The 24,076-nt window shown below is 53.6% G+C and overlaps 2 protein-coding genes across 4 annotated transcripts; one reads left to right on the plus strand and one right to left on the minus strand.

Annotated features, from left to right (window-relative positions):
* Positions 1–662: 662 nt before the first annotated feature.
* LOC139597441 (centrin-2-like) lies at positions 663–3,968 on the minus strand. Its single transcript, XM_071442794.1, has 5 exons — positions 3,881–3,968; positions 2,932–3,090; positions 2,121–2,249; positions 1,368–1,505; positions 663–869 (listed from the first exon to the last, which is right to left on the minus strand). The coding sequence occupies exons 1-5, from the start codon at positions 3,926–3,928 to the stop codon at positions 780–782; spliced, it is 564 nt and encodes a 187-aa protein (XP_071298895.1). The 5' UTR covers positions 3,929–3,968; the 3' UTR covers positions 663–779.
* Positions 3,969–4,158: 190 nt separating this feature from the next.
* On the plus strand, positions 4,159–14,500 carry NSDHL (NAD(P) dependent 3-beta-hydroxysteroid dehydrogenase NSDHL). Of its 3 annotated transcripts, none has more exons than XM_071442795.1 (8): positions 4,159–4,253; positions 4,841–4,891; positions 7,111–7,272; positions 8,328–8,474; positions 9,506–9,634; positions 11,542–11,684; positions 12,175–12,277; positions 12,896–14,500. In XM_071442795.1, the coding sequence occupies exons 2-8, from the start codon at positions 4,871–4,873 to the stop codon at positions 13,229–13,231; spliced, it is 1,041 nt and encodes a 346-aa protein (XP_071298896.1). In that variant the 5' UTR covers positions 4,159–4,253; positions 4,841–4,870; the 3' UTR covers positions 13,232–14,500. The 3 variants fall into 3 exon arrangements, with proteins under 3 accessions (XP_071298896.1, XP_071298898.1, XP_071298897.1); XM_071442797.1 differs by having other exon boundaries at positions 4,202–4,276; XM_071442796.1 differs by having other exon boundaries at positions 4,223–4,306.
* The last annotated feature ends 9,576 nt before the right edge of the window (positions 14,501–24,076 follow it).

Below are 24,076 nucleotides of genomic sequence, written 5' to 3' on the forward strand. Positions count from 1 at the left end.
TCTCAGCCTGTCCTCACATGGGAACTTCCCAGGCTTTGGATCATTGTGGCCTCTGGATCCTCTCCAGCCTGGCCACACCTTTTTTTGGCAAAGTGGGGATCAAAACTCTTTCCACAACTCTGATGGCTTAAAAATAAGATTTTATTTGAAATCCAATCCCATCTGCAGCCTCTGAGCATTCCTGCAAGCACAGAGCCCTCAGCAGCAGCACTGGGAATTTCCTTCTGTAAAGTTTTCCTTAGCCATGTGAACTGAACACAAGGTAAATTGCAGCAGTTTATTTTTATTTTGAGTTTAAAGAATGCCCTAGAAAAGGGGGGGAAGGGATAATCCCATAAAACAGGTTCTAAAAAGGTGGTTCCTGCAAATATGTCATAAAAAGAGTTCACTGTAGGGCCCAAACCAAGACATAAACCCAAAGTAGATTTACAATGAGCAATAGATTGACACTGTCTGGTTCTGAGTCATCTCTTTACCAAACTGAATTGTTTGGACCCATTTTTTTAGTCAGAAAAGGATCTGAATTTGGTCCCAAAAATGTGATTTGTGTATTTAAAGCAGTGTAAACATTATAACCAGCAACCACATTGCTGCCTGTAAACAGAGCGGTGCAAACTGCTCCCAAACACCTTTAAAACGTAAAAATATTCTACACAAAACACTTCCAAGAGAACTGGCCTGTATTTCTGCTGCCTCCAAAGAAATCAAGACACCACAAAAGTGAGGCTCCCATTCCCTAAGGGATGTACACAAGTGCCAAGGAATAAATCCCACTGGGCTCAGTACAGGCCGGTCTTCCTCATGATCCTCAGGAACTCCTGCTCGCTCACTTGCCCGTCCCCATCCCGATCTGCCTCATCAATCATCTCCTGCAAGAGATTTGGGGTCAGCACTCAGGTCTGGGGCCTCTTGGGAATCACTGGATTCATGCAGAATTCCAGCCACTCTTTAGCTGTGCTGGAGGGGGACAGTGTTGGCTCAAGCTCAGATAAAATATTTCCTGAAATCTGTTTTGCTGGGTGTATTTATAGAGAAATCTGAGCAGGAAATATTATAGGGAAAGTCCTGGGGGAAACCAAGTGCTTGGAGCAGAGTCATTCCTTTCACATCACTGCTACTGCACAGAACTGCAGTGGATGATCCCAATCCTACATCCATGTGGGCTCAACCCATCCTCAGCCTCAAAACCCACAGATTCCAGGAATTCCTCCCTACCAGCACAGAGAGGATTTTCCTCCCAGCTCCAGCACAAAGACCCCAAAAGCACCAGGTCCAAACCTGCAGTTCCAGGAATTCCTCCCTACCAGCACAGAGAGGATTTTCCTCCCAGCTCCAGCACAAAGACCCCAAAAGCACCAGGTCCAAACCTGCAGCTCTTCATCAGTGAGGTTCTCCCCCAGCACTTTGGCCACACGTTTGAGGTTTTGGAAAGAGATTTTTCCAGTCTCATCATCATCAAAGAGTTTGAAAGCTTTGAGAATCTCCTCTTTGGAATCTTTTTCAGCCTTAAGGAAGAAAGAACAAATTTAAGGTAAAACAGGAGTGGTTGTGTTATAGGTGACACTCAAAGTTATAAAAGATCTGATAGACTGAAAGGACAAATAAAGGAGCCCAGCCAGCAGGAAGTACACATAAAATTCAGACAGAGACACAACCAGAATTCCAGAATTTCAGGGATTTTTTTATGTCCTTGCCAGCCAGATATCTTTCACTATCAGGGTCTTCTGCTATTAAATATCTGGATTTTGAAAAGATTTTTCAAACCAGAGATTTAATCTGTAAATTAGAATTCAAGGAAAGAGAACACCCCCATGCCAGACATCAACCCTCCAAAAGCTTCCTGCAGGCCTGAGCTGGTTTCCAGCTGTGAGAAAAACTTTTTTTCCCTTTTTTCAACACAAAATTCACCTCTGCTTGTTAAAGAAACCTGATAATGATATCAGGATTTTAATTTTTCCCTGAGAAATGAGAGAATCCACGATAAGGATTACCCCAAATTTTATACATTTAATTGTTAGGATTAAAATATATAGTGCTTTAATCTCCCCATAAACCCAAAAGGAGACAAAGGCTCCTGATCCACCTTCAAAATTCCCTTTGGAGCTGTGAAACATCCATACCATTCTCTGTGACATCACTGCCAGGAAGTCACTGAAGCTGATTTTTCCTGTCCTTTCCTTATCGATGTCAGAGATCATTTTCTTGATCTCTTCTTTCTTAGGTTCAAACCCTAGGGCCCTCATGGCCACCTGGAAGGACAAAATAAGTTACAAATCCTACAAAATTGCCACCAAAACCACAGGAGAGGGGGGAAAAGTGTCCAAAATTCTCCCAGAAAACAGGGGCAGGCTGAGAGTGAGCTGCTCTGCACTCACATCAGGATGCAGAAAACAGGGATAGAAATATTCCTGTTCTGGAATTGTCCCCCAGCTAATCCAGGAATTTCCTACACACACTCTCACCATCTTTAACTGATCAACCACAGGGAATTTAAATAAGTTTATTTTTCATTCTAGTGATAAAAATCTTGTTGGGAAAACATTTTCTTCCTTTGATAAAGGGCCAGATAATAGCAACAACAACCACAACAATAATATTGAAGCATAAAATCCTCAACAAGAGGGGAATGCCCCCCCCCCACCTTTTTAATGGGCACAACTCCTTTTTTTGATGTTTTATGCACAGAGAAGGATTTGGGACACAAAGCACAGAATTATACATGAATTTTGAGCAGCCTGGCCCTAAACACACTGGATCAGGCAGTAAAGAGCTGCAATTAAAGAGAAAACGGCGCCTTTTGCCCACCAGGTGTTCTGCTGGAGGGAGGAGGGGGAAACCCAGGAAACTCCAGTGCTTTTTGAGGTTATTTCAGCATTTATGGCCCTGTTCCCTTAAAACCTCAGTGACCTTCAGCCCCAGGGAAACCCCGACCTTCAGCTCTTTGACATCGATGCTGCCGCTGCCGTCGGTGTCGAAGAGCTCGAAAGCGTCGCGGATCTCCCGCTGCTGCTCCTCCGGCAGCTCCAGCTTGGGATTCGCCTTCTTCCTCTGCGCCGCGGCTCCCAGCGACGGCTTCTGAAAGCCGCAGGCCTCGGCACGGAACAGCGGGGTCGGGAGGGAACGGGGACTCAGCCCTGGCACTGCCCCTGAACCCCCGGCAAAACCCTGAGCCCCGTCATGGCCCCTGAGCCCCCTTCACAAACCCTGAGTCCCGGTCACAGCCTCAGAGCCCCATCATGGACCCTGAGCCCGTCAGTGCTCCTGAGCCCCCTCACTGCCCCGAGCCCCCGGCAAAACCCTGAACCCCGTCATGGCCCCTGAGCCCCAGCCACCGCCCCTGAGCCCCATTCACAAACCCTGAGCCCGTCAGTGCTCCTGAGCCCCCGGCAAAACCCTGAACCCCGTCATGACCCCTGAGCCTCCTCACAGCCCCTGAGCCCCCCTCAGTACCCCTGAGCCCCATCACGGCCCCTGAGCTCCCATCAAAACCCTGGGCTCCCATCACAGCCTCTGAGCCCTCTCACAGCCCCTGAGTCCTCGTGAAAACCCTGAGCCCCACCATGGTCCCTGAGCCCCCTCAGTGCTCCTGAGCCCTCATCACTGCCCCTGAGCCCCCATCATGGTCCCTGAGGCCCCCTCACAACCCCTGAGCCCCCTCAGTGCTCCTGAGCCCCTGTCAAAACCTTGAGCCCCCGCACGGCCCCTGAGCCCCCTCCCTGTCCATGAGCCTCCTCAAAGCCCCTGAGACCCTTCACACTTCTGGAGCCCCCTCCCAGCTTCTGAGTCTCCTCAAGCCCCCTCAGTGCCCTCGCAGCCCCTTCAGCGCCTTCGCCGCCCCCTGACCGCTGCTGAGCCCCTCACAGCCGCTCCCCGCCCTCACCATCCCGCCGGCTTCGCGCCTGGCAGCCTCAATATCGTGCCCTCCCATTGGCTGTCGCCCCCACGCCGCTGCTATGGTAACGCGCGCTCCTATTGGCTGGCGTGACGGCGGAGCCAAAGGTGAATGAGCTCGTGGGAGAATCTCCTCCTTCCTTCAACGCGATTGGCCGGAGTGAAGGGGGGTTAGACCAATCAGCGAGCGGGAGCAGGCTGGCGCGATGCTCGCCCCAGGGAAAGAGGCGGGACCAGGGCGAGTGGGGCGTGGTCTGGGCGGAAGCGCTTCGCTGACTGGTGGAGTGCGGGCAGGGGGCGTGTCCAGGGCTCCCTGAGGGCGGCGGCGAGAGGGGTCCGGGAGGGTCCGGCAGCCGGGAAAGGTGCTGGGACTGGCGAGGAACGGGTTGGGGTCGCGGGACAGGGCCTGGCATCCGTGAGAAGGGACCTGGGGGCAGGGGGAAGGGCCCTGGGGGCTGTGGGGAGGGAGCTGGGAGCTGTGGAAACGTGCCGGGAGCCCGGGAGCAGGTGCTGGGGGCTGTGGGTGAGGCCCTAAAGGCCGAGGGGAGGAGGTTGGGGTGCTCAGGGGTGGGCTGAAAGAGCTGAGGGGGAACTGGAGCTGCAGCAGTTCGTCAAGTGCATTCTGGAGAGGGATGAGATGCTGAGGGACAGGGGGTGGAAGAGGAGGGTCACCCTGTGCCCCTGCTTTAAACCAGCTCGGTGCTCCAGCTGGACAGGCATCGACTCCGCCTCTTCTCGGCTTTTTCCTTGGAATTTCAAAGGAGTTTCCGAAAAATCAGTACCAAAGAGCCAGGCCAGCACCTGTAGTTGCTGATTTAGTTTGGAAGAGCAGGGAGCATTAACTCCCTCTCTTCATCGTTCTTCATCATAATGGCTCCAAAGCTTGATTTCTGTAACTAGAGATGTGTTATTTTATTGGGAATAAAAAATATTCTCCCTTTTTTTCAAGGATTCTGGTGGACAGTGCCTCACCCGAGCCATGGCCACACGCCTCAGATCGGTGAGTTGGGGCCTCAAATGGTGCTTGGGGAAGTTTTGTCTTGCAGAAACAAATTCATAAATATTCTGCCCATCACTAGGGAAGACATGAGGCTGATCCTGCATTAATGATAATTCTGGGGGTAAAACATGATTTTCCAAGGTATAATTTGGGTAGGTTGAATTCATACCTTAAAATCAATATAGACATGTAGCTTGGCTTGCCATAAATATTATGCTGTGCAATATCAAGTTATAGAGAGTTTATCATAAAATTATATATAATTGTGGCCCTGGATACCTGGAAGTGTCCAAGGCCTGGTTGGATGGGGTTTGGAGCAGCCTGGGATATTGGAAGTGTCCCTGTGGAAGGTGGAATAAAATAAACTTTAAAATCCCTCTCAACCCAAACCAGTCTGGGATTCCTTTGCAGCCTCTGCAGTGCTCTGGGACTCAGAGGCAGAGGGCAGCATTCTGCTGCAGTAAAACTTCACTTCAGGCACATCTCAGAGCAGTTGGGGTGCTCTTGGCTCCTGGAGAGTGCACAGCCATCAGGGAATGCCAAAACGGTGTGGGGTGGAAGGGACCTAATGGGAACGGGTGCAGGGAGAAGGGAAATGTCTGTGGGAGGGAGTGGCTGCCTTTGAGGAGAGGCTGAAACAGTTTCTGTCCCCTCAGCAGCCATCCTCCCTCTGACTGAATCCCCTCATCTTCTCCAATGCCACATCTGTTCATTGGCTGAACACTTCCAGGGCTGGGGACTCCAAACCTCCCTGGGCAGCTGTGCCAGGGCTTGGCCCCTCTTTCAGTGAAAGAATGTCCCCAATGCCACCCTGACCTGCCCTGGCCCAGCCTGAGGCCGTTCCCTCTGCTCCTGTCCCTGTTCCCTGGAGCACAGCCTGACCCCCCCGGCTGTCCCCTCCTGGCAGGAGCTGTGCAGAGCCACAAGGGCCCCCTGAGCCTCCTTTGCTCCAGGCTGAGCCCCTTCCCAGCTCCTCTCCAGCCTCAGCCCCTGCCCAGCTCCTCTCCAGGCTCAGCCCCTTCCCAGCTGCTCCTCACAGGAGCTCCAGACCCTGATCAGACTCTCCTCTGCATGGCCCATCCCAAATACCTGCTGCAGCTTTGATGTAACTCAGGGAGCTCCTCACATTTCTCTTGTGGATCACCCAACACTTGGCAGCAGAACCTTTGAGGATGTGGCCTTTCAAGAGTTGTGAACAATCCCTGTCTTTGTGTGACTCCCTCAGAGCTCTCTGCAGAGGTGGGGGTTGTGTTACAACCAGGAGTAAAACTCTCCAGCCAGCACAGAGCATTCTTTGTGTAACAGCTCCCTCAGACTCAGGCCTGGATGTTCTGTGCTGGCAGTGAGGTCTTTGGTCTCAGTCCAGTCAGACCAGTGGCCAGCCTGAACTCTGTTAATTAGTGACTCCAATCAATGATTTACAAAGCCTAAAGAAAAAGAAAGGAAGAACTAATGGCTGAAAAGGACAGCCTCTGCCTTTACCTGGCTGCTTCCTTGGCTCTGAGTGTCACAGGTTCTGATCATGGTGATGGTTTTAATGCTCTTAGTTAGCTGTGGCAGGAGGCTGAGGCAAATCACAGAATCATCCCAGAGTCCCAGGCTGCTCTGGGTTGGGAGGGACCTTAAAGCCCCTCCAGTGCCACCCCTGCCATGGCAGGGACACCTCCCACTGTCCCAGGCTGCTCCAGCCCCAGTGTCCAGCCTGGCCTTGGGCACTGCCAGGGATCCAGGGGCAGCCCCAGCTGCTCTGGACAATTCCATCCCAGCCCCTGCCCACCCTGCCAGGGAACAATTCCCAATTCCCAATATCCCATCCATCCCTGCCCTCTGGCAGTGGGAGCCATTCCCTGGGTCCTGCCTCTCTGTGCTCTTGTAAACCATCTCTCTCCATCTCGCAGGCTCCCTTCAAATTCTGTTTGCTTTGCTATCCAAGCAGAGTTCATGGGGACCAATCTTCTTTTCCTTCCCTCCTCCCTGAGCCTTTGGTTGTGAGCATGAGGCAGAGTCCTTCCAGAACCCCAAAATCAGAGTGCCTGCACTCGTAACTCCCTGGGACAGCGCAGAGCTTTGATTCCCAGTTCAGATTCCTGTGGTGGAGCTGCTGAGCAGAATTGCAGCTCACTGAGCCCCAGGGAAGCTCAGGCTGGTGTGCTGTGTGTGTGCCTGTGTGTCAGGGAGGTTCTCCCTGTCCTGACCTGTCCCTGTCCCTGTCCCTGCAGGCTGGCAGGAGCTGCACCGTGATCGGGGGCTCGGGGTTCCTGGGCCGGCACATGGTGGAGCAGCTGCTGGCCAAGGGCTACAGCGTCAACGTCTTCGACATCCAGCAGAGCTTTGAGAGTGAGCAGGTGACCTTCTTCCTGGGAGACCTGTGTGACAAGGAGGTGAGGAAGGAACAGGGGCAAATGCAGGCCTTGCACTTTTGCTTGGAAGCCTCTGAAGGAAACAGATCTGGTGTCTGATGTCTGGATTCCGCTGGAAAGAGCAGGACTGTGACCATGTTCACAGGGGTCTGAGGATGAGGGAAGAGATGAGGATCTGACTCCATGTTTAGAAGGCTTGATTTATTATTTCATGATAAATTTTGTATTAAAACTATACTAAAAGAATAGAAGAAAAGATTTCATCAGAAGTCTGGCTAAGAATAGAAAAGGAAAGAATGATAACAAAGGTTTGTGTCTTGGACAGAGTCTGAGCCAGCTGACTGTGATTGGCCATTAATGAGAAACAACCACATGAGCCCAATCCCAGATGCACCTGTTGCATCCCACAGCAGCAGATAACCATTGGTTACATTTTGTTCCTGAGGCCTCTCAGCTTCTCAGGAGAAAAAATCCTAAGGAAAGGATTTTTCATAAAATGTGTCTGTGACGCAGGACTGCTTTGTGCCTGGTGCCTTGCATTACTGTTAGAGATTTACAGGGTAATTACAGCTCCTGGGCTAATTGCAGGGGGCTCTCCCAGCTCTTCTCTGCTCCATGAGAGTGGCACAACTCATATTCCCAACAGGAATGAGTGGGAGCCTTGGCCAAGACCTGTGTGAGCCATGTGGGAGGTGACTTTGGGGCAGTCACCTGCACTCAGCCAGTGCCATGGGGAGCTTTAAACCTGCTGCTTCCTCAGGGACCCAACTCCAGGGAGTCCTGAGCCTTGTACCTGCACCTGGGGATTGCAGGGAGTGCAGCCTGGACAGCCTCCAGCTCTGGAGAAGCTCCCAGGATTTCTCTGGGAAGAAGAGAGGATGTGGTGTGTGCTGAGGACAGGACATTGTGGAGATCCTGGATGCTAATCCCATCCAGCTGCCCACCTTTATGGAGGAACATGACTTGAAATGCAGCTGTTTCCATGAAAAAAACCTGCTTTATTTCCCTGCTGTTATTTTTTCCCAATATCCACCATGGCTGTTGCTCCATTCCCTTCTCCCCCATGTTTCCTGCAGGCTCTGCTGCCAGCCCTGCAAGGAGTGTCCGTGGTGTTCCACTGTGCCTCCCCAGCCCCTTCCAGTGACAACAGGCAGCTGTTCTACAAGGTGAATTTTATGGGAACCAAGGCAGTCATTGAAGCCTGCAAAGAAGCTGGAGTGCAGGTAAAGCTGGAAAAGCCCTGGAGACCAGGAGGGGCTGATGGACTTTGTAACATTGGCAGCACAGGCCAGGGCCAGCCTTGCCTGAGAGGGGGACAAAGGGCTCTGTGATACTGAGTTCCCACTTGTCCATGAAAACCAGTGGAAGAGAGACTCTGGTCTCCTGCTTTGGGTAAACTCAGTCCCTGCTTGCCACAGAAAACCACATTGTGATTGCAATGGAAAAGCTTCCATTAAAATCTGTCCTGCCTGGGAGTCACCCTGGGAGAACAACACCTCACAAGTGGCTTCTTTCCTGCTTTCATCAGGGGACAGCCCAGAGATGGCTTTTCCAGCAGTGGGAAGATTCATGGCATCAATTCCCTCCCTGAGTTCCCCACCATGGAGTGAGGAGGAACACACTTGTGCCATAATCTCAGTGCCATTTGGTTTAGAAAGGCAATTGCCCACAAAAGGAAGAGCCTGAGGAAGCCAGCCTGGAATTGGAGACTGAATTTTCTCCCTAAATTACCTTGATAACCCACGAGTTTTCATTTAAATTAATTTATTTCATTTATCTAAGATTTATTCATTATATTAATTTCATTTATTTTCATTTCATTTATTTCATTTAAGTCACCAAACAAAAACATCCAAGGTTTCTTTTTTTATTTAATCCACTGTGATCTGTTATTGCCAAGATGAGCAATCTTTCTTTAAAACACTGGGGGTGTGTTAAGGGTTCCAAGCCTCTGATTTTCCTGGAGATGTTTCCCCCGGATTGACTGCCTTGGGGGTTTGTTGGAATGTTTTAATCTCCTTTAGGTAGCATTAGATGATGGGACAGAATGAATTAAAAGGAGGAGTTCTCTCACCTGCAGTTTCTATTCATCTTCTATTAGACTCAGGTTATTTTCTGTAGGATCAGTTGGTTAAATATTATCATTATTACCATTATTATCATTATTACCATTATTATCTTTACTCAGCCTTTGTAAATAATGACCTTTTTATTTTAGGCTTTAAATAACCCTTTTCTCCCCTATCTCTTGCAGAAATTGGTGTTAACCAGCAGTGCCAGTGTAGTTTTTGAGGGCACAGACATAAAAAATGGCTCAGAAGATCTGCCCTATGCACAAAAACCTATTGATTACTACACAGAGACCAAGATCCTGCAGGAGAAGGTATTTGCCAATGGTTAAATTGTTATTTTGGGATGTATCTACTTAATAAAAAGAGACTACAATCAATCTGTGGCATGACTTGCCACAGAGGTTGAATGAAATGCTGTGTGACACTGCAGAGGTGGTTCCAGAACTGCCACAAGTGTCACTGCCATGGAGCAGCCACAGGATAATCCCAGTTCTCTGCCACAGCCTTGGTTTCACAGCAGTCAGGGGAGGTTTTTGTCCTCTCTGCTGTTTTTCCTGATTTGCAGCCTGAATTTGGAGTTGGGAATGTGAAAAAGGCGCTGAGTGAGGAGGAGAGGTGGGAACATGAGCTAAGGGGCACAGGCCCCTGAGCTAAGGGGCACAGGCCATTACTGAAAACAGTCATGTTAAAAAACATCTGAGAGTTCACTGCTTTGGACACTTGCACAGCACCAATATCTGCTCTTCTCATGCTCTTACTGCTGCAGCATCTGTGCTTTAAATATGGGATAACAATGTTTTCAATCAAAGGCAGCAGACCTTTTTGGATCCTTTTCCCATGGCTTGCATTCAGCTGGGGGAAGTATCTGTGCTTTTTGTGCCAGAAGAATTGAGAGTCCCTTCCGTGCTGATGCTGACAGTGTGAGAGGCTGGAAGGAATTTCCTCCACAAGAGCTTCATTAATTTAAATTGTGCAAACATCTGTTCCTTCCCCAGCACTTTGCAGTGACTGATAAAGGGGAAGCTGAGGAGCAGCAATCAGGGGTAGCCCCAGTGCTGCTGATTATGGCTTTGTTTTGGGGGAAACTCAAAGGATTTTTTCTGTGCCTCCTCCATAGAAATCCCAGCAGCTGCTGGAAATGAAAACACGTTGTTTAGGAACTCCCAGGAGAATGAAATCTGCTCCAGAGCTGCTGAATGTGCTGCTGGAGCTCCAGGGAGATGGGATCAACCCCTCCTGAGAGAGATCCAGGAGGGCTGGGGTGGGTACAGCTGGGAGGGACAGAAATGGAATTCCTGAGTGTCCTTCTCTGCTCCAGCTCCTGCACAGGGTTCCTGGAGTGGAGGGGCTTGGAAAGCTCCTCTGGCTTCTGGGGTGTTCAAAGAGAGAAGCAAAGCCTTCCCTTCCTTTGTCAATTCATTAAGTGCTCAACCATAAAAACTGATTTGTGTCTGGTTTTCTTATCAAGGAGAATTGGGAAAAGAGATGGGAACAAAGGAAGAGCCACTTGGAAAGACAGGAGGGGATAATAATTCTTCCACTGTTCTTCCCAAGGAGATGGGGAGCCCCAGCCCCTTCAGTGATGATTGTGGGATGTTGGGACCCTGGGTGCTGAGAATTTGAGACTTTCTGTGCTCACAGGCACTCACCCCCAGGAGAACACTGCATTGACCTGAGGCTGTGGAGAAGCTTCCAAAAGGGAATGACAGAGCTGAGATTGTGGGGGTGGAGTTTGAATAGAAGTGTGTGAGATCACAGGGTGGAAGACTTAGAGTTTAAGGGTTTAGAATACAGCAATATATATAAAACAAGATGGAGGTTTTAGGGTGGAGGCTGCTCCTTCTTCTCCACCTTCTTCTCCATGGGTGTGAGTGATTTTATGTAATTGGATAAAAAAGTCCCCATTGCAGGGCACAGGTGGTTGGTTATTGGGTTAAAAGTAACAATAATTTAGGTGTCATTTCTTAACTGGACAGTTTATCCTTAAAAGGCCTTGTAGAGAGAGAGATGGGGCTCCATTTTTAGTTTGTTTGGGTGAAGTGCTGTAGAACTCAGGGTTTTTGAGATTGTAACCTAAATAAGCATCTGAGTCCCAACAAGAAATGCCATCTCCCACATTTATTCCCAACCCTGGCAGAAAAGAAGTTAAGACTCCATCGTGGGATGCATTGCTGAGCTCTGTTTTCCTTCTTGATTTCCTTCTCCTCTTTCCCTACAGGAGGTGCTCAGTGCAAACGACCCAGACAAGAATTTCCTCACCACTGCAATCCGTCCCCATGGAATCTTTGGTCCCAGAGACCCTCAGCTGGTTCCCATCCTCATCCAGGCAGCTCGGAGTGGCAAAATGAAGTTCATCATTGGGTGAGCAAGGCCCAGGCATTTCAGAGCTGGGCCAAAGTCAGTGCTGGCTCTACAAAGCCCTTTTGGAAGGGAGCAAAAGGAAATCAGTTGTGTTGTTTCTTTTATTTTTCACTTTCCAGGTTTTTTTTCCTTAAAAATCCCATGTCAGGGGCTCACTCCCTGCCAGGGTGAGTGTCCATAATGGCAGAGGAATATCCATGAGGAAAGCTGGCATGGCTTGAGCTGTTAAAGAGCTGTGCCATTAATATGAGACAGCTCAGATTACTTGCTGTTAATTTATACCACTTGTGGTGTTTGAGGTTCTGGCAATTAAAATCCCTATTAAATATGAAACACAAAAAGTATGGCCTGAAATTGCAGCACCAGAGAGTGAGAGAAGAGGAAACTTGGGATGAATTTATTCTGCTGGAAGTCCTTCCTTTTGCCACAAGGCAAAGGAAGATGCTCAGCCCAGCTTGCCTTTGGGGCTAAATTCCTTTTCTGTGTGCAGGGATGGAAAGAACTTGGTGGATTTCACCTACGTGGAGAACGTGGTACATGGGCACATCCTGGCTGCAGAAAAGCTGCACAAAGGCTCTCCCCTGTGTGGGAAGGTGAGGAGGGAGGGGAAGGGAGGGGAGGGAAGGGATCCCCAGCCTCTGCTGTGGGATCCATGCTGATTCCTGAGGGCCCTGCACATCATCCTGGAGGCCAGAAGCTCCAGGTATTCCACCTGTGGTGAGCATTGAGTGCAGCCACCTGGGCTGAGCTGGATGGATATCCTGGAATTTCCTGCTGTAAAACTCCTTGGGAAGGGCAATCCAGGCAGAACTGGGGGCAGCCAGGAGGCACACATGGAAACACAGCAGCTTTTGGGACACAGTTCAGAACAGGAGGAGCTTTTCCAGCTTTTCCTGGTCCTGCTGTGCTCTGGGCACACTGGGGTGTTTTAGCCTGTCTGCTCTGTGCTGTGGCAGCCAGTTTGGTTGACATTTATGAGGAATCCTGGCCTCTGGAGTGCTGGAAGCAGCAGGTTTCCTTGGAAAAGCAGGGATTCCCCCCTCTTCACACAGAGGTGGGCAGTGCAAAGCAGTTTGTCAGGATGGTGTGTGCTCTGGCCCAGGCCAGGGGTGTCATGTCCTCACATGAGCAGGAGAGGGGCCAGCACAGAGCCAAATCTGGGAAATCCACCATAATTTTAACCCCTGGTTTCTCCTGTGCCTCTCTTCCAGGCCTTTCACATCACCAACGATGAACCAATTCCCTTCTGGACGTTCATGTCCCGCATCCTGACCGGCCTGGACTACGACCCTCCCAAGTACCACATTCCCTACTGGCTGGCCTATTACCTGGCCCTGCTGCTGGCCCTGCTGCTGGCCCTGCTCAGGCCCCTGGTGACCATCAAGGCCACCTTCACACCCATGAGGGTGGCCCTGGCTGGCACCTTCCACTACTACAGCTGTGAGAGGGCCAAGAGGGCCATGGGCTACAGCCCCGTGGTCAGCCTGGACGAGGCCATTGCCAGGACTGTGCAGAGCTACCCCAGCCTGCGCCGGGCCAGGGCCTGACACCCTGCCTGGAGCCTCTCCCACCTGTTTGCCATCATTTCTGACAGCTAAACATGGAGCACAGGGCACCAGTTCCCAGGAAAGAGGAGTTTTCCTGAAGGCTCTGCTCCTCCTCCTCCTCCTCGCCATTCCATGTGGGAGCTGTGCTGACAGTTTGTTTCTTGGATGTGACTTCTTGTTTGGAAACTGCTGCTGAACTCTCTGGGCTGTGAATAAACACCCTGCTGTGCCCTCTTCAATCCTGAGCAGGCACACCAGCATTCCTGCTCCCTTCCCTCCACCCTTGTCCCGTGTTTTGTTGCTCTGGTGACAGCAGCCATCCCTTCCCAGAGCTGGGTCACAAACACTTCCTGGGGCTGGCTCCCCTCTGCACTTTGGCTTTGCTCTCCACAAGAGAGCCCTCTGCCAGAAAGGATTTCTGCCACCATCTCTTAAATCATTGCAGCTCTTCTGGTTTTCCCTCCATGATCAGGGGGTGGTTTGGCTTCTCCCTGAGGCAGCAGAAGGAACCCACAAGGAGTGTGTTCACTTGTGGCTTCATTCCTTTGTCCATGCAGGATTTATTTCTGTTCCAAAAGAACCCAAGTAAATCACACAGAGCTGACGTTGCAGCTTTGTGTCCCATCTCTGAGAGGGCAGATCCCACTCTCAGCACAAACAGGATGTAAATGATTCCCTTTTGGGGCACAGATCTTTGGCAGCAGCCCCAGCACTGTTCTGCAGATCTGCAGTGCTGGGAAGATCTGCAGCACCAAGCTGCTCCTCCCTGCCCTGTCAGTGCTGCTCACGGGGATTTTTGGTGCTCTGACCACTTAGTCCATGAAAAAACCTCTTTTCCACAAGGAAATGGATACAAAGCAACAGGCCCCAAGCTATTTCCTCTGACTTGTATGTTAAATGTTCTTTGCCCTGTAATCTTTCTAAGCACTTCAGTTCTGGTTTGGTTTTAAATGAGGGGTTTAGGTTCGAGCTGGAGTTTTGCCCTGTGCAAATTCTGGATCCCTGGGAGTTCTGGTGTTTCAAATTTCAGAAGGATGGGAAATGCCTCAGTCACAGAATTATGGAATCCCAGGATGGTTTGGGTGGGAAGGGACCTTAGAGCTCATCCCATTCCACCCCCAGGGACACCTTCCACTGTCCCAGGCTGCTCCAAGCCCCATCCAACATGGCCTGGGCACTTCCAGGGATCCAGGGGCAGCCACAGTCTCCTTAACCTCAATGTGCTGCTATAGTCTGATTGAATGTCTGATTAAATGGGTTTTATTTGAATTTCTGGCTGTTTTCTGGGAAAAAAAAAAACACATTGGGCTTTTTTTTCCTGGGAACTTTGATTTGCTGGTTAACAGCTGGTTTTACTAACCTTGACCTTGCAGCAAACACTGGCCAGGTGCTTGGACCAGCTGCCACCACCCTGCTGGGCACTGCTCAGCCCTGGGGCAGGGACAGCCCTGCCCTCCCATGGGGAGGGGAAGGATCCAGGATTTCCCAAAGCCAAACCAGAGGTAAATCACTACATCCCTGTTGGATTATGCCCTTTTCTGACTTAGAGATGGGGCAGCTGAGAGGCATTTTAAAAACTTTTACTCCATTTTCAGTCTCATTTGAAGGGTGAGACAATACAGATGTTAAAATTCACACTATTATAATCAAAAGCTTTCTATCAGACTTTAAAAATTCTCTACAAATTCACTGCCCACACATCAACTTCAGCCTCTAGGTGGCATTTCCCAGCCCAGCAGCTCCAATCCACCCCAAAAATGCTGTGGCTGTGCTTGGACACAGGGCAGGGCAGGGTCACTGCTCTCCCTGTCCTGGCAGGGGGAGCTGAAGGGGCTCCCTGAGCAGAAGGCCCTGAAAACTGAGCTCAGCTGGACCAGAGAGGGGTTCAGTGAGGGGTTCCCTCTCCCAGGGAGGGAGCCAGAGCTTTGCTGGGCTGGGGAGCAGCACCCAGGGCAGGCTGTGCACACCTGGCTGGGGAGCAGCACCCAGGGCAGGCTGTGCACACCTGGCTGGGGAGCAGTGCTCAGGTGGTACCAAGGGCAGGGCTGTGCACACCTGGGCTGGAAGCTCTCCCAGTGCAGTCAGGGAGCTGCCAGGTTCCTCTGGCTCTGAGCACTGCTGTTTCCCAAGCCCAGGCAAACAGGGAGTGCTGGAGCCTGGCTGTGCCTCCATCCCTGGCCACAACAGCAGAGCCTTGCTCCATCCACAGCCTCTTCCAGCCCTGCTCCAGCCTCCTCCTCTCGTTTTCCAACTCTAACAGGCATATATCCTGTCCTGGGATTTTGGGGCAGTGATGAGATCCTTCTGTTGTGCCCTGCCTGGATGTGTTTTTGTGCCACCTCTTCAGCACTGGGAGGGTGTGGAGCTGCTGGAGCGAGTCCAGAGGAGGCACCAGGATGCTCAGGGGATGGAGCAGCTCTGCTGGGAGGAAAGGCTGAGGGAATTGGGATGGTGCAGCCTGGAGAGGAGAAGCTTTGGGGTGACCTCAGTGTGGCCTTGCAGTGCCTGAAGGAGCCAACTGGAAACATGGAGAGAGACAATTTACAAGGGAGGGAGGGACAGGACACAGGGCAGGGATGGATGGGATATTGGGAATCAGGAATTGTTCCCTGGCAGGGTGGGCAGGCCCTGGCACAGGTGCCCAGAGCAGCTGGGGCTGCCCCTGGATCCCTGGCAGTGCCCAAGGCCAGGCTGGACACTGGGGCTGGAGCAGCCTGGGACAGTGGGAGGTGTCCCTGCCATGGCAGGGGTGGCATTGGGTGGGTTTTGAGGTCTCTTCCCACCCAAACCATTCAGGGATTTTTATGGCTTCAGTCTGTATTCTGTGTGTGTCAGCGAGCAGAGGCTGTGAAGCAAAATTGCCATTATCAAACTTTCCTTCCAAACATCCAGGATCAAATGCAGGTGCAGTCTGTCCCTGTCAAAACACTCAACAGGAGCTCCCCACGACTTCAAAGAGTTCCCTGAAGCACTCTCATCAAACTCCTTATCTCCCTCTCTCTGCTTTCCTGGCTTTTCCTTGCTGCAGCTCCTCATTTTGCTGACCTGAGATTGGTTTTGGCACTGGGAGAGATAAGGAGAGATCTTCTGTTGCTTATCCTGGAGAAGGGAGAGGGAGGGGAGGGAAGGGAGAGGAGATTACAAGTGCTTTTCTAGGTGGAGTTAAAGTAACCAAAACCTCCATTCCCCTCTTACAGGGATTGCAGAGGGAACTTGCTCAGGAGGATTGACCAAGGAATTCCTTTCAGTGCTGCCCTTGGAACGTGGGGGAAGCCCTGGTCCAGACACACCTCCAGAGAGGAAAAAGGGTGGCTTGGGTGTAATTACCAGAAACAGATAAGAGGAAAAATGGATGAAAGCAGGTCAGAAATGGCCCTGCATGTCCAGGGAGCAAAAAGGCTCAGGGGGCACTCCAGGGATGTACAGGAGGTGAACAGGGCCAGGCTGGACAGTGGAAGGACCAAGCTGGGACAGTGGAAGGCGTCCCTGCCCATGGGGTGGAACAGGAGGGGCTTTGAGGTCCCTTCCAAGCCAAAGCATTCCATGATTCAGTGAGGTTTGGGAGCAGTGTGCCATGTGCACCCTGCAAGCACTGGGGGGTCTCCAGACACAGGATCCAGGCCTCACTGCAGGGCTCCAGCTCAGCATTTTGGGAAGCTGTGGAAGGGGTGCTTTCTATCCCAGTACACCCAGTTACCCCAACGTGCCGGTGGCAGGGAGCACCAGGACATTCCCACAGCTCCAGCCGAGGCTGGGCTGGCTCTGCTTCCCGGGAGAATTCTCTCCGAGTTTCGCTGTGCTTGTGCAAGCCCCGGGCCGGTGCCAGGCCCACGGGGGAGAGTGGTGCAACCCTGCCCTGTCAGGGCAGGGGGAAGAGCAGCTTGTTTGCCTCAGAGCCTGCAGGGAGCTGGCCGAGCCGCTGAGGATAAATCAGCATCTCCCTGCTTGCGCCAGAGCGGCTTTGGGTGTTGTGGTGGCACCGCGGTGTCCCCGCCACAGCGCTGCCTCTGCCGTGCCCCGACTCTGCTGACAGCACCACTTTGTGTTGTGCTGGCACTCCTGAGCCCCAGGAGGGTGCAGGTGTGTCCCTGAGCACGGGCAGGTTGCTGTATTCCTGCAGGGAATCCTTGGGACAGACAATGCCCTGCTGCCACCTGCTATTAGGAAGGTGAGGCCTGGCGTTCTGACAGAGCTCTGCAGTGACACCTCATGAAAAACCAGTTTGATTCCCTTGTAACAAATGGGTGTAGTGGTTTTACACCCTGCGACTCATCACGGCTGGGCTTGGGGCTGGTGGCACCTCTGCAAAGGCCTGGGCACTGCAGGGTTCCTGCCCTGCCCTCCCCCTCAGCACCAGCACCAGGGAGGGGCTGCACGGAGTGGCATCGGCAAAGCAGGAAATGTTCAGGGCAGCTCCGGGCTCTGGAGTGGGCTTGGTGGATTCCTCACCACCAGCAAACACAATTCTCCCCACCAGAAAATACATACCAGAAAATGTTACAGGATGTTGTTGTGGCTGTTCAAACACAGGCTGGGCTGTGAGGCTGTCTCTGGGCAGGAATCACCTTTGCCATAGAAATGATTTGGTAAAACCCCTTTGCCATGAAATTGGCTGCCTGGATTTCCAGGGTGGAGCAGGTTCCCTGCAGACATCACTGTTCCTGCAGGAATGAGCTGTGGGGTTACAGCTGCTCTGAAGTGGCAGAACAAGGATCAATCAGTGCCAGCTGTGGGGCATCTCCATGAGAAAGGGTCTTTGTGCTTTCCTGGGAGAGCAGATCCCATGAAAATCCATTTCCTGGTGAAGTCAGACATTCCAGGCTGAAATTTATTTGGTAACAATAATGTTTTTAACTGGAGCTGGGGAAAAGACTCTGTCTTCTTGCTCTCCCATGCTGCAGGAGTGTGTGTGTGTCCCTGGAGAAGCTGGGGCGTTGGGATGGGATTCAGGACCTTGCTCCTGCTCTGGGCTGGGCTCAGGCACAGCTTTACCTGAGCCTTGGCTCGTGGCTGAGGAGGGGGCCAGGCCTGCAGGGTGGGGGTTCAAGCCAGATCCTCTTGGTTTTAATCAGATTCAGTGGGAAAATGGAAAAATTCCCCTCTTGGATTCCGCTCAGGTCGGGTGAGTACAAAGGACTTTTTGTGTTGCTGACTTCAGCACACTCAGGTTTCCTCCAGAGGTGTGCAGGGCTCCTGTGCTGCTCCAGGTCTCTCCTGCCAGGGAGACAAGACTGGTGTCTTTTCCTGGAGCATCCTGAATTTGGCAGTGATTAAGTCCCACTGTGAGCAGCTCCCTAGCAGAAATCCAGAGTCCATCCCTGAGCCTCTCGCAGAAGCTGTCAGCGTCTTCAGGCCCTGCATGGCCACACTGAGCTCACCCCAAAGCTTCTCTTCTCCAGGTGAACAGTCCCAGCTCTCCCAGCCTTTGCTCCCAGCAGAGCTGCTCCATCCTCTGCCCATCCTGGAGCCTCCTCTGGGCTCTCTGAGCAGCTCCAGGTTCCTCCTGTGCTGGCCCAAGGCTGGGGTCTCACTGAGGGGCAGAACCCCAATCCCTTTCCTGCTGCCCACATTGTGGGGATGCATCTCCTGAGCCAGCAGTGACCCCTGGGTACTGCTCTGGGAGCTCCTCATCCTCTCAGTGTTTGATGTTGAGGTGCTCATAACAAATACCTTTTATTTCTGCCTGGTTTTTGAACATTCAGCATGGAACAGTGTGTTCCCACCGAGAAAAACCAGAGCCTGGGTGTCCCTGTGGTGCCTGGGGACCCGGTGTACCTGCAGGGCTGGCCAGGCCAGGCTGGGCTGTTACTCACTGCTGTTTCAGGGGAGAGCCAGGACAAACCTTCAGCAAACGCTGCCATGACTCAGGGCTTACCGAGAATAAAGCTGCTCTGTCAGCTGGAGCCCTGGAGCAGAGCATGCTGTCCCAGGAAGGGTCCGGGCTGCGTTTTCCAGCCCGCTTTGAACCACTCCGGCTCCCCCGAGCTGGACCCCGAGCCCGCCCCGCCGGGAGCTCAGGGCGCGGCCCTGGGAACAGCCCCGCTTATCTGAGCCGGGATCAGCGCAGCCACCGAGCCCGGCTCAGCTGAGCCCGGCTGCTGCTGAGCCCCAGCAGATCGAAGGGGAGATCTGGGGCTGCAGTAACGCCTTAATGCCTGAAAATCCCTATGTCATCCTCACAGTGCTGCTGGGAGCCAGGGCTGGGTCATCAGCCCTGTTCCAGCACATCCCGATGGGATGGGGTGGGATGGGATGGGATGGGGTGGGATATTTGCCATCATCCCACAACAGGAGCTTTCCTTTCCAGCTGCTACAGGCTCAGCATTACCTGTGCTTGAATTGGGGTCAGGGGATCCTGTTGGGGGCTTGGTTGGGGCTTCATCACCTCCAGGGCTGGAAGAGGCCACGGAGCTGCTCCCAAGGCCTGGAGCCAGGCTGGGAGAGCTGGGGGTGCTCACCTGGACAGGAGAAGGCTCCAGGGAGAGCTCAGAGCCCTGCCAGGGCCTGAAGGGGCTCCAGGAGAGCTGCAGAGGGACTGGGGACAAGGATGGAGGGACAGCACACAGGGAATGGCTCCCACTGCCAGAGGGCAGGGATGGATGGGATATTGGGAATTGGGAATTGTTCCCTGGCAGGGTGGGCAGGCCCTGGCACAGGTGCCCAGAGCAGCTGGGGCTGCCCCTGGATCCCTGGCAGTGCCCAAGGCCAGGCTGGACACTGGGGCTGGGAGCAGCCTGAGACAGTGGGAGGTGTCCCTGCCATGGCAGGGGTGGCACTGGAGGGGCTTTGAGGTCCCTCCCAACCCAAACCATCGTGGGATTCTCTGGTTCTTCCCACGCTGTGGCAGTGCCAGGCTGAAGCCCTGACTCCTCAGGACAGCTCCAAAGCCCCAGCCCCAGCTGCCAGGCTTTGGGGATGGGAGAAAGGGAGTCCCAGGGTCTGGCTGTGCCAGGCTGTCCCCACAGCCGGCCCTGGGGACCGTGCGGTGACCGGAGCAATTAGAAAGGGAAATCAAATGAGGACGAGCGGAATGCCCGGCAATTTCCTGTGGCATTATCACACCTGTGGGCCTCGGTAATGAGTTCCAAGTAGACAATCAGTGTCGAGGGCTAATTACAGCAAGGCTCCCTGATGCTCCCCGGGTACCACCGCTCCAAAGGGGCGCCGAGCCGGCGCTGCCCGAGCAGCATCGGGGGTCCCGCTCCCCGTGCCTGGGGGCAGAGCTCGCCCCGAGCAGAAATTCCGTGGGGTGAGAGCTGGGGGGCTGCTCGGGGCTGTGCCAGGGCCCACAGGGCTGGGGAATGCCAGGAATGCAGAGCGGAGCCTGCAGGGAGGGGAGCCCGTGCCGCCGAACGGAGAAACCTGTTTGATTCCCCTGCAGGGCCAAACACACCCAAGTCTCCTCCTCAAAACAAGGCTTGGCTTCCCGGGGCCGGCCCTCCCGGCAGGTGGGGGCTCAGGTGTGCCACAGCCGTGCCAGGCCCGCCCGGAGCCGCCGCTGCCGCCGGGAGAGCTCCGCGCCGGGAACCGCGGGTACGGCCGGGAACGGGAATGGGACCGGGAACGGGAACGGGGACGGGACCGGGAATGGGAACGGGAACGGGAACGGGAATGGGAACGGGAACGGGAATGGGACCGGGAACGGGAACTGGAATGGGACCGGGAACGGGAGCGGGGCTGGTCAGCTGGGGGAGAACAGAGGGCTGCCCTGTCCTGCCCTGCCAGGGACACCCGGGACACCCAAATCCTCCTGCCCCATGGAACTGGAGCTGCTCAGGAGTGTCTCGGATCAAAGCGTGGCTCTGCAGGGATGGATGGGGCTCCTGCAGGAACGGGCTGGGGCTGAGCTTTGGCTCCGGGGCTTTGTTGCACCTGTCTGATCTCAAATTCCCTCCCTGCCCACGGCTCCACATCCTCCTAAATCCCTTTTCCCCGCTGGATTTCCGTGGGGCACAGCAGTGCCCTCCCTGGGACAGGTCTGGGTGTGGGCAGGGTCCGGAAAACTCCGGGAAAATTCAATCCTGTGACCCCGACAGCCTCCGCAGAGGTCTGGGGGAGCTCCAGCTCCTCCTGCCTCCCCAGCCCTCCCTGCCAGGGCTCCCGTGGGACACAGGGGCTGCAGGCAGAGATTTCTGCCTCTCTGCTGCTCTGCCTTGTTTTGTTTCTGCCCGAATCAGGGTGAAATCAGCACCCTGGGAAGGAGTGGCAGAGCTGGCACGGAGGAGAGAGCACCTCCCTCTCTCTGCCCTTGCTCCATCCAGGGAATGTCATCCCCATTTCCCTGTCCCAGCCCTGCTCAGGACAGACCCCACAGAGGAGGACGAGCTGCGCTCACCTGGGCAGGGATGTCCTTCCTCCTCAGCCGGACCTGGAGGTTTTCTTTAGGATATTTTATTTCTTTTATTATAAACTCAGTTTCTTTTATTCATCCAGCCAATGACTCAGTACATTTCTTCCCAAAAAAATTTACCAGGACTTAAGTGGAAGTCCCAGTTTCCACGAGTGGCAGATTTTAGCTTTCTTTTACAAAAAAAAGGTTGTGTTTTCTTGGCAAAACTTTGTGGTGTCTCTGTGACGTCATGTGGCTTCAAGGAGCTTTTGTCCTGCCCTGTCTGTGGGTCAGTGACACAAACACAAAGCTCCACCTTTGACACAAAACCCATTTTTCCTTCCTTTTTCCTTTCATCTTTGAACATCAAGGCTCAAGGTCAGCGATGTGTGGGTGTGGTGAACGTCCTGCACATCCTTCCTTTTAAACCCAGAAATTAGCTGAGCAATTAGGAATTAGTTCCATGTAATTAGAGCAATGAAACTGCACACCCAGGATGGTGAAGATGACCCGAGAGTCTCTGGCAGTAGCAGGGGGGAGCTGTGCTGGGGGTGGTCCTGCGCGGGCAGGGCTCAGGAAGTTCGTGCCACCCTTCCCTGCCTTCAGCAGCTCCAGGCTGTGCCAGCTTCAGCAGGATCTGATGTTTTTGTGGGATGTGTGGTCGTGAGTGAATGAAAGGAAATTCTAACTGGGCATTTGCAGCTTTTCACACATTGTGTGGAACGGGTCTGTGTTGCTCCTGTTTGTGAGGTCTGGGCAGGATTTCCCCCCTCCAGCTGCAGATTTCCATCCCTCTTCCCCAAGCTTAGGGGAAAAGAGACCACCACTGTCCTCAGGTGATGGAGGGAAGATCCCAAGGGAATGTGGTGCTGGGATGAGGCTCCTCAGAGCTCCCACAGAGCCCCCAGGCTCTGCTGCAGCCACAAGGGGGGTGAGGACAGAGCTTCAGGATGGACACCACAGGAATTTCCCCATGGAAAGGGTGCCCAGGGCTTGGCAGGGGCTGCCCAGGGACGTCTGGAGTGCCCATCCCTGGAGGTGGCACTCAGAGCTCTGGGCTGGGGACAGGGTGGGGATGGGGCACAGGTTGGATTTGGTGATCCCAGAGCTCTTTTCCAGCCTCAGGGACTCTGGGATTGGGAGTGCTTCTGGCTCATGGACCAGGCAGGCATGAGCTGTTGTGTTGCACAATCCCAGAAGGGTGGATTTAATGTTTGATTGAAGGTTGCCTGGACTGTTTCAATTATTGAATTCCTGATTGTTTATAGCTTGACTTTGGAAATCTCCTGGTGCTTCTTAAATATCTCCAATGTTTATGGAACAGCATCAGTGTTAACCAGTCACTATCTGGAAAAAGGGAAAGGTAGGAATAAAAAGCTGGTCCTTCAGAGCAGCTGAGCATTGTCCAAAACCTGGAATCCCAGACTGGTCTGGGTTGGGAGGGACCTTAGAACCCACCCAGTGCCACCCCTGCCCTGGCAGGGACACCTCCCACTGTCCCAGGCTGCTCCTAGCCCTGTCCAACCTGGCCTTGGGCACTGCCAGGGATCCAGGGCAGCCCCAGCTGCTCTGGGCACCTGTGCCAGGGCCTCAGGCTGGGTCTGGACCTTCAGAGGCTCCCTCAGAACCTCCCCCTCCAAGGAGAGCCCCTGTGTGCAGGAGGTGCTCTGGGATCCTCAGGTGCAGGCTGTGAGCTCCCAGTGTGCAGCCTGAGGTGCAATTCCCATGGCCCCTCGTGCCCCCAGGAGCAGACAGCAGGACAGGAGTGTCCATCCCCCCAGGAACGGGATGTGCTTCGAGTCAGAGCTCAGAGGGGAACTAAATCCAGTTTTAAATTACTGCCTCAAAAATGGCACAGCCACTGGCCCAGGTGCTGCTCCAGCAGGAGCTGGGGTGGGCCTGGCTGGGGTTGAGGTGGGTCTGGCTGGGGTCAGGGTGGGTCTGGCAGGGGTCAGGGTGGGTCTGGCCGGGGTGAAGATGGGTCTGGCAGGGGTTGGGGTGGGTCTGGCAGGGGTCGGGATGGGTCTGGCAGGGGTTGGGGTGGGTCTGGCAGGGGTTGGGGTGGGTCTGGCCGGGGTTAGGATGGGTCTGGCAGGGGTTGGGGTGGGTCTGGCAGGGGTCGGGATGGGTCTGGCAGGGGTTGGGATGGGTCTGGCCGGGGTGAAGATGGGTCTGGCAGGGGTTGGGGTGGGTCTGGCCGGGGTCAGGATGGGTCTGGCAGGGGTCAGGATGGGTCTGGCCGGGGTTAGGATGGGTCTGGCCGGGGTGAAGGTGGGTCTGGCCGGGGTCGGGGTGGATCTGGCAGGGTTTAAGGTGGGCAGGGTTCCTTCCAGCTCCTGTTGTCCCCTCTCAGGGATCAGGTGTCGGGTGACATCAGGGCAGAGCAGGGACAGGGTTTGCATTGTGGGCTCGGCTGGTGCTCAGAAATTCGAGTCTGTGCCCTCTCCGGAGGCAGTGCTGGGGGCTGGACCTGCCTGCTGGGCCAGGTAACCTGTGCCAAAGGAAAAGGAAAAGCC

This window comes from Agelaius tricolor, unplaced genomic scaffold, assembly GCF_023055355.1.
Source record: "Agelaius tricolor isolate 1412-34295 unplaced genomic scaffold, bAgeTri1.0.p SCAF_17, whole genome shotgun sequence".
Classification (NCBI taxonomy): domain Eukaryota; kingdom Metazoa; phylum Chordata; class Aves; order Passeriformes; family Icteridae; genus Agelaius; species Agelaius tricolor.